Source organism: Saccostrea cucullata, unplaced genomic scaffold (genome assembly GCF_032062105.1).
Source record: "Saccostrea cucullata isolate Sc308-1 unplaced genomic scaffold, CSIRO_AGI_Scuc_v1 ctg115, whole genome shotgun sequence".
NCBI lineage: Eukaryota > Metazoa > Mollusca > Bivalvia > Ostreida > Ostreidae > Saccostrea > Saccostrea cuccullata.
The window spans coordinates 300,202-313,799 of NW_026932690.1; the positions used below are offsets into that span (position 1 = coordinate 300,202).

At 35.4% G+C, this 13,598-nt stretch overlaps 1 protein-coding gene across 1 annotated transcript; it reads left to right on the top strand.

Moving 5' to 3' along the window:
* Positions 1-5,969: 5,969 nt before the first annotated feature.
* On the top strand, positions 5,970-11,620 carry LOC134235819 (uncharacterized). The gene is made up of 6 exons (XM_062717988.1): positions 5,970-6,325; positions 8,218-8,365; positions 9,488-9,557; positions 10,171-10,245; positions 10,344-10,526; positions 10,782-11,620. Exons 1-6 carry the CDS (start codon positions 6,114-6,116, stop codon positions 10,802-10,804), a joined length of 711 nt encoding a protein of 236 aa, XP_062573972.1. The 5' UTR covers positions 5,970-6,113; the 3' UTR covers positions 10,805-11,620.
* The last annotated feature ends 1,978 nt before the right edge of the window (positions 11,621-13,598 follow it).

A 13,598-nucleotide genomic window follows, 5' to 3' on the forward strand; every position in this document is an offset into this window, starting at 1 on the left:
TTTTTATCATGTCACCCCCGGAGGTAGGGTGGGGCCACAATAGGGAATCAAAGTTTTACTATGTTGAATCAAAGCATCCTATGGTAGTGTAGATTTCAAATTGTTTAAATTATCATCAGTTGGGTAAGGTGGGGTCACAACATGTATAACAATGGGGAAATAAAAAATTTCAAAGCTTCTAGGTGAGCGATGCAGCCCATTTTCTCTTGTTTATGAAAGTGTTGAATTCTCTCTCTCTCTCTCTCTCTCTCTCTCTCTCTCTCTCTCTCTCTCTCTCTCTCTCTCTCTCATGCACACCCTTTCTTTCTTACACACATTTATCCATTTATTTTTCAATATTAGTATATAAAGAACAAGGAAAGGTGTCAAGACATATCTGCCCCTGTATTTTTCTAAGATTAAGAAGTGATGTAAGAGACTAATATTAATACTTTCTGAATTATTGATATTCTATGCAGTAAGAACATAACAGTTTTTATCAATATAACATTCTTAATGTTAATTGTGACGTCATTTTCAGCTGCAGTATATACTAGAGCCCCCTTCTATGGCTAAGCTTAAAATGAATTAATGCTTTGAAATCCACTCCCTGGTATATCTTGTGATGAACAAGGGTGCCTTTTACAAAATTGTGAAATGTGTGGACCCAGGTTTAGGGGTTCCTGTGGGATGAGGGCATTACTGATTATTGCTGAATATTTCTGATTAGTTGAAATGCATTTTTTGTTCCCCTACTATGGCTATTCAAAAGTAACCAAGAGAAAACATACGAAGTGTATTGTAAATGTCATGGCCCTTGGTGTAAAATATGAACAACCAAATTCAATGGTTGGAAAGTTTTTGCATGATGCTTAGGTGACCTATACGGCCCCATCGTCTCAAGCCACGGTCCGGAGTCCGCATATATACCTCTCTCCTGGGAGAGGAGCGTACATTTTGGCCGTGGTTTGCGACGATGATAAGGCCCATGGCAAAAATTTTAAGCATTTCTAGACGAATTGCTATTAAGATTTCAATGCATTTTTTCGGGTATTGTAATTTTTGTATGTACCAATGTATGTTCATTGTGAAAGCCGGTAGTGTGTAGTTTCTGAGAACAATTTTAAAAATATCATTTCAGTTGCCATGGCAATGAAATGCACATTAATCATACTGCAATTTCCATTTATTCAAGAATGAGTTTCATACTAGTTTTCTTTTTTTCCTTAGTTAAATATATTTACTATAGTAAAAATATTTTATTGTTGTGTTGAAAACTATGAGCTTGCCGTACATAAAAAAAACAATGTGAAGTATGTTGGCGGGATGGGGTGGGGTTGGGAGGTAATCACCAGAATTTAGCATTTTTACATATCACGTGTTACCACCGCTTTGATTTTGATAATGGCAAAATCGCTCAAATAGTGCGCAAAGTTTAACTCAAGTTAGCAAAAAACTGGTACAACCAATATAAAAAATTTCTGTATATTATTTTATCGTAATTATTTTCTCTTTCCAACAGTGCAAGAATTATTCTAATATTTCCAGTATTTACGAAGTTATGAATGTTTGTTCACACTATACTCATTTTTGAAGTCAGATGCGTAGAAATGCGTATATGCCATACTTTGTTATATTGTAACACGTCATTTGTTGGATAAAAATTATGGAATGTATCAAATAACCTGTGTTGTTTACATCACACTGCCTTTCGTCAAAAACGTAATTATAATTAATCCACTTGATATTACATTTACTACATATACAATTTGTAAAGCACTTTTGAAGGAGAATATACAATTATTGCTGTTTTTTGAGGTCAATACAATGATTTAGCCATCTGAGGAGTACAATATACACCGAGCCCGACGGGCGAGGTGAATATTGTACTTCGAAGATGGCTAAATCGTTTTATTGCCTGAAAAAAACAGCAATAATTGTTTTATTATATGATTCACTGATAAAATGATACAGCTCACTACTTGGTAACTTGCATTTTGTTAAGTCCTAGCCAAATACAAGAGAGAAATATAATTAAAATGTGAATAAAACTTACCAGTCGTATCAATTTGAAATGGGTTTTTTTATCAATTTTAGTTGCCTTGAAAAAAATAATATAATATCAGTCTTTCTATAGGATAGATTTCGAAAGGAAGGAGTATTATCAGGGAAAACTGACTGCCAAAAAGTAAAAAAAAAAAAATGTTGTTCAGTAAAAGTGTTGGAGGGGGGTCCCTGCATTCCCTCTTACCACCCTCACCCTAAATATATATTCTCTTATGTTTTTTTTTCCACATGAAAAAAAATCACAGTCGTTTAAATAGCTTTCCAAAACAATTTGTATCAATTTGGAATTTCCCAGTCTATTTTTTTTAGATCAATGTAGAGGAAATAATTCCTTGTATTGACCTGGAACGTCACGTGCAGGTCAATACAACGTAGTATTTTTGTAACATAGTTGGATCTCAGCCAATCAGAGAGATGGAAATTATTCAATCATATAATAAAACGATTTGCCGAAAGAGAGATTTGTTTAAACGGAAAATATTAAACAAATTACATTCATTGTAATTAAGATATTGTTATTAGAGTTCAACAGATGTGTTATACAATGTAATATGTTAAATTCGATCCAACGAACTTCTGAAACCTTATAAAATTCGTTTGAACAAATTCGATTAAATAATCCATTACATGTATATTGAATTCAGTTTTTTATAGGTCCTAAATGAGCTTCCGTAATAGGCAGACCTTAACTCTGAAATAACAACACGTCTGAACTACATTGATTGATTGATTTCACTTCATAGAAAAATAAATCACCAGAAAAACAAATATAGAATTTTAAGTCAAAGAAACATCTTTTTTTAAATAAGGTAAACGGTGTTGCATTTAGAATAAATGTATTTAATTTCCTAAGATTGCATATTTCAGCAGCGTGAAATTCTTAACTAAAAAAAATGTTTTCGTTAATTCGGTTTACAAAACCCGCTATTCCATGATCGTCATTTTTTTCACGAACGAATTACTTGTCGATTCGCTTCGACAATGTTGATATCCCAACGATTTCGATCCTGTTTACAATGAAGCGCATTGAAGTGGTAAAATTTTCCATTTGGATGAAACGTTTTAAACAATTATAACATTACAACGCCCATTTCTTTAGAAACGAGACAGGAATATTCGTCGTAATGTTTTATATGGAATCCGGATAGGGCCACGCAGTTCACTATCGCATCATCGCACCATCGAGATTTGAGTCGATGGTGCGATGTCGCGATGACGATGGCGCGATGGTGCGATAACGATGAAGCGATGACGCGATGACGATGATGCGATGGCGCAATAGCGCGACGACGATGATGCGATGGTACGATGAAGCGATAATGCGATGACGCGATGGCACGATAGCGATGATGCGTTGGTGCGATAGCGATGATGCGATGGCGCGATAGTGATGATCATGCTACATGTCATCGTTATTGCTTTATCGCGCTATCGACATCGTGTCATCGCACCATCGCTCTATCGACTTTATAGATAGGATGGCATTCCCAGCAGTCATTGCACAACATTGCACAACAGCGTTTGTTGATGAAAAGATTCAAGAATATTTCATTAACGGATACGATAATAAAGAAATCATGGTTTTATACAGAACTTCCATGTGTATTGCCATTAGTAGTTAAAAGTCAAGCAAGGATTTGATTGCCCAGTGATAATAAATTGACTTTAATTTTGTATATGATAATCATATTTTAAATAACAAACACGAAGTACATGTACCAAGAGGAGAAAGGGAGGAAGACTTTTGTTTTGTGTTTGCTTTTAATTTTCTTGATTGTGAATACTGTATTTAACGGTGCTAAAATTTCAAAAAAGTACAATAGCGATGGTTTTTATTTGTTACATAGGTCCCTGATTTCACATGCAAGAAATTAATTTAAATTTCGTATATTTTACTTGTTTTTTTTTCATTCACGATAGGTTTAATTTTGCGGATAAAAGATGAATGGCAAACATAGTGAAACTTGTAATTATTTTCCAATCCACAATATTAACCCCCCCCCCCCCCCCCACCCCCACCCTTTAAAAACTAAAATCTAAATCACGCGGATTTCGATTTCTTTTACATCAGTCTCAAGATGAGTGTATTGTCAAACTTATCTTGATTATCAAACTATATTTTCACAATCTTCTAACTAGTTATATCTTATGGAATCCGGATAGGGCCATGCAGTTCACTATCGCACCATCGAGTATCGACTAATAGGTCGATGGCGCGATAAGGCAATGGTGCGATAACGATGAAGCGATGATGCGATGACGATGGAGCTATGGTGCGATTGCACGGTGACGATGATGCGATCAAGCGATAATGCGATGACGATGGTGCGGTAGAACGATAGAGTAAAAGTGAATATTGCTTCATTGTTATCGTACCATCGCGTCATCATCATTGCACCATCGTGCCATCACTATCGCAACATCCTGTTATCGCATCATCGCTTCATCGTGCTATCGCACCATCGCCATCGCATTATCGTGCCATCGCTTCATCGTTATCGCACTATCGCAACATAACTTCATCGTTATCGCACCATTGCTTCATCGTCATCGCATCGTCGTGTCATCGCATTACCAACCCAAACCTCGATGGTGCGATGATTGAACTGCCCTATCTATTCCATATGACATGAGTTTTTCAATCCTTATACCACGGTCTGATTTTGTCAGAATCCGACTAATCTAGTACCGCAGTGATGAATGTAAACAAACAGGTCAGCTGGTTCCCTCTCCTGCTTTACCTCGTATGTGTAGAGAACTATTTAACAGATTATCAAAAATCCTTACGCTAATGAACTATGTTCTTTGACTGATGAAGTTTTCAAAGTCATTACTACTAATGTTTATTTTATATAATAAAAATTTCTTTATTTAGCGTTTGTATTTTAAAACATTTTTGCACGTAACTTTAAAATGGCGACTATGGGGTCAACATCCTGCCTTGAACAGGATCACATAAGCCGGCAATTGCTCTTTGAGCAATAAGCCCGGCTAAAAATGGATATACATGTACTGGATACCTTACAAGACGCAGTTCCTTGTCTGATCTGTATAGTGTATTTTCAAGTTGGTAAAAAAAATCGTTTATAAATCATTATTTGATATCGATACAATATCAGTAGGAAAAACTTAATTGCTTAAAGAAGTATACAGCTAAAAGAGTGAAAACAAGATTGAATATTGAAACGATACATAACATTAAACATTGATATCGACGATATCGATGGCAAGTACAGTCTTTGTACATTGATGTATAATATTTAAACATAAACATAGGGAGAGAGAGAGAGAGATGAACAAACATATATACAAGATATTAGTTATATATATATATATATATATATATATATATATTTTTTTACTGGTACTGAATACAAGAAAAATTACATGTATTTAGAAAATTACATATATATGTTTATACAGTAGATTTAGCCGAAAGAAAAAAAGTTGTGGCGTTGAAAAGCTTCCAAGTCTTGTATAGTTGGCTTTTCTGACATGCCACGAAGTAATCGATACAATTTTCTTTCATAATTTCCTTTACCAAATTTATCATTGCCTGGTGAAAAATGCACTGATTTACAATGAAGAGAGAGAGAGAGAGAGAGAGAGAGAGAGAGAGAGAGAGAGAGAGAGAGAGAGAGAGAGAGAGAGTTTTTTGACATTGTATCCTTTTTTGTCATCAGATCTCAGGGTCAATGACACTTAACAATCGATCTCTCCTTCCCTTTCTTTCTACAATGTACTAACTTCTTGCAATCGGTCAGTCGAGCTTGTCCGATTATAATTAGCTGTCTACATATTATGATATACTAGGAAGAAGTGAAAGTACGATGTGTTATGTAAACAATACACGGGAATCCCTGTAACGGAGGCTATATATAGATCATATGTCGGTTTAAATTTTAAAAACAACAAAATAGGCCACTCACCGTATTCGTGACTTACATATATAAAAGGACGCATGTGAGTTCTTCTGAGTAATATGTACAGCTGACTATATATACTTATACGATCGAGCTGAGTATTTTTTTTTACTTATTGCTGCCTGTATAAACACAGTCAAGTGAATGCCCCAACGATCTAAGATGCAGGCCGCAGATTCAGCGTCAGTTTTGATCCCGGTGTCCAATTCTTCACAGCCCGACCCCCGGGACCCAGTCCCCAGCCCCCGGAACCACCGTGACAAAGGAATGGAGGCGTACAATTGTTTGTGTTTTTCCTTTATCCTCGTTCTAGGGACTATTCTTATCATCTTTGTTGTAGGAATCATAAGAGCCAGGTAATGTTGGGTTTTCCTTATCATAATATAAAAGCGGGGGTTAGAGTCAGAGGAATCTCGGATTACGTTCTTGTATGTTTAAATTTATCACTTTTAACACTTGTATTAATTTATAACATCCCTGTTTATTTGTTGCATCATTGAAGTACATGAAGAAAGAGAGGGGCGGTGCTGTTGTTTTAAGTCTACACTTGGGCCGTATAAAATAGGACTGCATTGTAATGCTTTAAACAACCGATCATTCAAAATCTACATGTAAGCCTGTTTAATAAAAATGCAAAAAGTTAAATAAGACATTTTCAAATACATGTGCAGTGAATTACAAGAACGTAGTTTTGTTTCTGTACACAATGTTTTTGTTTTGGAGTGCTAAATATAGTTCAGAGAAAATTTTCCATTGTTGAGGGGTTACCCTGCCGTCATTTCTCTATATTTATCTTCATCTATTGCATCTACGTACGGAGGTATAAAACGGGGTATTTAATAAATCTCTCTCTCTCTCTCTCTCTCTCTCTCTCTCTCTCTGCATGTGTTTATATGTATAACGACTAGATGTGTGGAGGGAGAGAGAGATTGAGATCGAGAGAGAGAGAGAGAGAGTTTTGGAAACGATAAGAATCAGCTTGTGTAACAATTTCAGGTTAAAAAGAAATAAAGTTTTGTGATATGAACATATTGGGAAAGGGGTGGATGGGTGGTAACCTATGTAAATGATTATATAGTAGTTAATGATTTTTTTTCAACATTTTTCATTCGCATAAAGAATACAAATTTTCATATCATTCTCGAATAAGAAATATTCGTGTACCCCCCCCCCCCCTCCATTACTTTCCGTATGGATCTCGTGCTCTTTCCCTTCGTTAATCACTTTTTAATCTGACCGATTTTTCCAGATATTATAATAATAATTATATTTCAGATTAACGTAGAGTACTAAAGTAATTCTCCGAGTCGCATGATACAGTCTGTGTACATGGTAACTATAGTTCGATTTTGGACTCGGAAGAAAACTTAATCTTTGTCCGTTATGGATCAGCTGATCGCAGAACTGCTGACGTATCAACTGCAAAAAGCAGAATCGATTAAGCCAGGGCACTGACCCCATGTCTTTATGTCGTGTCCCAAATCCACCCCACATAATTAGGTGAAATGAATACACGCTCTTTGTTGTTAAAGAAGGGTATAAAAAACGACACCAATGAGGTCGAAGACACAATCTAAACAGAACACGCGGTCGTCGACACTGTCTCGTAAGAAAATTAAGGTAAAATGTAGAAGTTTGATAGATTGTTTTCCCAAAAAGTAACGTAATATATTTTATTTAAGATTAATTATTTTATTTTAAAGTACACAAAGTTATTAATGTAGATCAGGAAAGAATGGGGTTTTCCTTAAGATATATATTTGTTAGAATTAGTTAATCCACGAAAAATTGATTTGTTCTACCAAGGATGAGAAGGGGGGTTAGGCAGGTGGGAATTTGTTCTTCCGTGGTGATTTTTTTCGGGGGTAGGGTAGGTTGGGGGGGGGGGGTTAAACAGCGAGTGATTAATGAAAATATGTAACTTGCAGCCATAGTTCATATTTCCATTATATTTTATACATGTAGTTTCTCAGTTACGGTTCTAATCACAAATATTTAGTAGATCCTGCTAACTAGGTAATATGTGGTGTATGTTTTATTTCATTATGTCCACGAACGGGTATAAATTGGGTAACACGCTCTTTAGCCCCCCCCCCCCCCCCACACTTTGTGTCCAAAATATACATAAGATTCAATATATCAATGCTTTTTTGTGTATGGCTGTGGGCTCAAACCTGACCCCAAACTAGCCTCCTTTCAAGATTCCTGGATCCGCCACTGGGTAATATAGCGTTTGTTTTATTTTCAGTATGTCTACGGACGGGTACGAGCTGGGTAACATGGTGTTTATGGCTCTGTGTATCGCGCTCCTTGTTATGTTGATTATGACTTCTCTTGCTTGCCTTTGTATGTGTCACAAGCACACAGCAGATCTTGAGGGAGACCCGGGCCAACATGTAAGTACTGGTAGATTGAAAAAATACAGGCCATTATAGACAGTACTGTAATAAAAAGTGGTAAAGATTAAAACGATACAAATCTGTGAAAAGTGCCTAAACAGACCCCCTGGAAATTCCAGAGGTGGAATCAGATGCCGAGGAGCAGTAAGCATCCCCTGCTGACAGGACACACTCGCCCTGAGTTCTGTGTATTGATTAAACAGAAGGAACGATCCGTAGTCGATTTTAATACAAAAAAAACAAGGTCTAACAATTGATATGAAACAAATCGGCGAAAATACGACCTAGTGACATGTTATATTTGCATGCTTATTAATAAAGTCATTATACTATCAAAGAATTTACGAAGTGCTGACCTAAAACGAAGTAGCCGAAATCCCTGTAACATTAACTTGTGTATGAGTAGCCTGTCTCCGATACAGAGGGACTTCCCATGCAAAAAGACCACTAGCGGGTAAAGATAGTTATGGGTATACGGAATGTCACGAGAGAAAGTCATTGAAAACCTAATATTAAAAATTCTTCATACAAAATGTCAAAATATATTTAAGAGGACCAAGACTAGATGAAAGTGAACGGGAACTTACAACCTTATCAAAATATATATTTGATAAACTCCAGTTAGATTGCCACACAACACTTATGTATGTAGACCACATGTTCTGTTCGAAAACAAATACTAGTAAATGTCTTCTGATGTAAAAGTAAAAAAAAAAAAGAAAGAAAGAGAAAACACGAAACCAGGAGTTTCTTTCAGAGGACGGGGGCATAGACTAAGACACTCTTTTCTTAGAATGTTTAAAAGAGAAAAAAAAATCGAGAGAGAAAGAGAGCAGATGGTAAAAAACCTTTTCAAATGGGGTATTTTCATGGACAAGTCTTATATGTATACAGGACTCTTCTTACCAGCTTTCTAGTATTAAGAAGACACAGAGATTTTTGTTACTTGCATGACTTCACCACTACGTCAGTCGAGTTAACCCCCCCCCCTCCAAAAAAAGAAGGTCGGTATCTCCCCCCACCCCCCCCCCACCTCCGCATCAGATGGACCTACTATACATGTATAATCCTTATATGTCAGTATCCACTTTTACATTGTGTACTTTTTTTCGTTCACAGAGGAATGGGTCCAGTAAAGGTGGTGCTTTTTACATTGTGGGTTGGAACATGAAGATTTTAAAACAATCAGGTAATGTTTTGCATTCTTTGCGGTGCAAGGTCATATATTATATTCTTTGCCGTGCAAGGCCAGGCAACAATTAAAGAAGTTTAAAGTCTATAGAATCTCTTCAAAATAAAAAAAAACAGCATGCATGTAAAACGTGGTGTCTTTTGACTAAGTAGAACAAGCGGTTGAATTAACATACACTACATACGAGTAAACTCCTGAAAAGAACTGTGTCACTTTATATATGTATATAGAAGTTTTAAGTCTGTTTATTTACGAGATCAGGGATATATACAAATCTGAATAAAGTCAAGAGGTATTTCAATACTCTGGCTCGAATGTTTACAGTAATTCTAACCGTACGTGCATGTGAAATTTTATCACAAAATTAGTTGGATTTATTTATTCATTTTATTGTGAAGATATATCTAAATTTATATTTTAGTTTAGTGACAAGTATATCGTTTGTTCTTTTTTAAACCACACTTAAATGAAATGTACATGTATTAAAGTAATCATAGATAATTCTATACTCGTAAAACTTTACACCAACGTAATTAAAAAAAACTTGAACTGAGACCCATCCAAAGTATTAAACATTTCTGTTTTCATGTTTATATTTTAAACGTTTCAGGCAACGACTGTCCAATATGCTGGGAGAGAATGGATTCGAACAACGAACTGAAAGCAAAACTCGTCTGTCAACATGGTAAAACTACACTGTCATTTGTTTGGGGACAACTTTCTTTTTCCCAAAATTTAATATAAAAAATAAACTATATATACCAACAACAATAATTATTTCAGTGTTCCATTTCCGGTGCTGGGAGAAATATTCCCGGACAGCCCAGGTTCCGTCCGTCTGCTGTCCTTTGTGTCGAGCCATACCCATCAAATTCCCAGGAGTGGAGCGAATCAAGTCCGACTTTAAAATTTTCATTGACCGCTTCAGGTGTTTTACACCCCGCAGAAATCCTCCCGACAGCACAGGTAATTTCTTTGGACGTTTAGTAATATCAATTCTTGTATTTCAAGCTACATGTATTTAGTAAATATTCAAAAATTTAAACGGGTATATAAGGTCAGCAATAAGTGATATAAGAGCACTAAAAAGACGCACCATAACAACAGATATTTATTTTTCAACAATATTGTATTCAGAATATCACCATTCTGCAGTTTTATTTCATCTTTATTTTATTTCATTTTAATCATCGTCTCATACCTTTTCATTTGAATTCTTAGGAGTGGCGATGATCGATGTTTGATCCCCTCCCCCCAACTACCCAGAGAGATTTTCTGTGCAACTTTATCAAGCAGCACTGGATGGTCAATTCTCCATGTCTAGTCAGGCTCTCAGAAGTACATGTATTTAATTATTGTGCAAAATAAGAGGCTTTAGCTATACATACTTAGCTCTTATTCAAGAGGACGTTGTCTTTGATGAAAATTTTCAACTGTAGGTTTCCAAAGAACCGCATATCCACCCCCACCCCCTATGATTTTGCCTGAATTCAGAGGGGTCTGTATACCGGTATTTATTTTAATACTTAGTAGCAATTGACTACTTAACGAGCTCGCAAGACTCGACATATGTATTTTTTATGGATGTACCTTAAATAAGGAAGCTTTGGAAACGTCCCCAATTTATATCTACTGTCCCACGGAGAACACTTTGTAAGAGTGTTTACTATAGATTTGTTCATTCACTGGTGCTATAGAATTTGATTCGGTCTTGTTATTCTCGCTGCTGATTATAAAATACCACTGATATTTTACAAAATGTAAATAGGCAATATATACATGTATAAATGTACTTATTGTACTATGTACATTATAGACCGGTGGGCCTTTTTAATGTGATACGTACATGAATATAACAGGGTATGTATACCTCTGTACTATTTTTGGTGATGATGCAATTCATGACAGGCCTATGACCTCTGTGATATAGAGGTCACCTATTACTTGTTCAGATGTTAAGGAGATTTTTGAGTTCACGGTTGTCATTCCATTTATATTTCAGTTTACAGTTTTTATACATTGTTATGATTTTTAATAAATTTTTCTACTTTTCTTAAAAACAGCCTTGTTCTTTTTTTTTTGTGTCTTGAAATCAGAAAATATATCTTGAATGGCTACTTTGAAACTGACCCAAAGTTTGTAATAGAGGAAAGTGGGCCTTGACAACACAACACTGTAAAGGATCAGCAGACCGGAAGTCTCTGATGGATACTGTATAGCTCTATTGGTTTATACTTATACAAAGGAAGAGAAGTCATCGAACTAGAACTTTGCAAAAGCAAATACTGTGTATTCACAAATTTTCGTGGGGGGTTAATTTTCATTGTTTTCAAGGCATGAAGGGACCTACGAATTTATGTCCACCACAAAATGAAATTTACACATATTATATTACTGAAAAATTCAACCACGAAATCAAATCCCCATAAAAAAAATATTTTCCTCAAACCACGAAAATCTGACCCATGTAAAATATGTGATTTTACAGTAAACAGAATAATGATCACTGGTTTGGTCTCTTTTTGTGGCAAAATTTATAGCAAACAACATATATATACAGAATTTTACAGACATTTCGATTTTAGTAACCAAAAGAAAATCATTCATCAAAAAAAAAAAAAAAAAAAAAAAAAGATCATTATATATTTCATATAAATTAATATTTCAGTAACCATGGAACATTGTTGATTGATTTTTTTTTCTTTTAATTATACATCTATTTGACCATTAAAACTATAAAAATACCGTTTGTATTGTACAATTAAATTTCTCCATTATGCCTAGGAGAAAAAACATTAATTTTAAAACAACATTTTTCAACAGAGCCACCCACCTCAAAAGCCGTGGTCACATGGGGGGGGGGGGGGGGGGGGTTAAGCACTCTTTCATTATAAATTGCACTTGTTTTTCTGCTAAATACCAAGGAGCAATAATAAAAAAAAATGCATTTTCACTACCAGGGATATATAATTATTTTTACGGCATTACGTTTTTTAACTGATTTACATTTTATACAAGAGGTCCATGGGCCTTATAGGTCACCTGAGTATTAACAACTTTCCAACAATTGAATTTGGTTCATATTTTTTTTAAAAAAAATTATCTTAAATGGTTGATTAATACCAAAGAGTAGATTTCAAAGCATTAATTTATTTTCTCCCCAGGTACCCTGAAATTAACCATTTTGAAAGAGATATCTTTCTTCGTCATTAACATATAATTAAATCATTGGCACAATACCCAGGAGCAAAGAAAAGGATTTTCAAAGAATTCATGCATTTTCACTATATAATCATCAGAGCCCCGTCCTAACACCAGAACTCCTGACCCGGGGGCCCTGAAATTCACAAATTTGGAAGAAATATCCTTCCTCATCATAACTATGTACATAGTTCATTGGTTTCCAGGAGCAGAGATTTTTAAAGAATTTATGCATTTTCACTATATAATCAATGGAGCTCCACCCTAACACCAGAACCCCTGCCCCTGGGGTCATGAAATTCACAATTTTGGAAAAGACACTCTTGCTCATTATAACTATGTACTTGGTTTATTTATATAATACCCAGGAGCAGAGAAGAAAATTTTAAAATATTTTATGCATTTTCACTATATAATCAATAGAGTCCCGTCCCAACACCAGAACTCCTGACCCTGGGGCCATGAAATTCACAATTTTGGAAGACACAGCCTTATTCTACATAACTTCATACTTGGTTAGTTTATTTAATGACCATGAATACAGAAGATTTTCAAAGAAATAATGCATTTTCACTATGTAATCTATTTAGCCCCGCCCTAGCACTAGAACCCCTGACCCCGGAACCATGAATTTCAAAATTTTGGTAGAGGACTCAATGCTGATTACAATCATGGCAACAGTTTGACTGCTTGATGTCCAGGAGTAAAGAAGATTTTAAAAGATTGCATAAATTTAGTGGTTTTAGCCCCACCCCTAAGGGACAGGGACCATGAATTTCAGGATTTTTGACATAAAGTGATATTTGCTGAATTGTTTCAAATTAAATTAATAGTTCT

Coding starts and splice junctions, on each gene's coding strand:
- LOC134235819 (XM_062717988.1), top strand. CDS start 6,114: ATGCCCCAACGATCTAAGATGCAGGCCGCAGATTCAGCGTCAGTTTTG. Junction 6,326..8,217: donor GTAGGAATCATAAGAGCCAG/GTAATGTTGGGT, acceptor TTTTATTTTCAG/TATGTCTACGGACGGGTACG. Junction 10,527..10,781: donor AAATCCTCCCGACAGCACAG/GTAATTTCTTTG, acceptor TTGAATTCTTAG/GAGTGGCGATGATCGATGTT.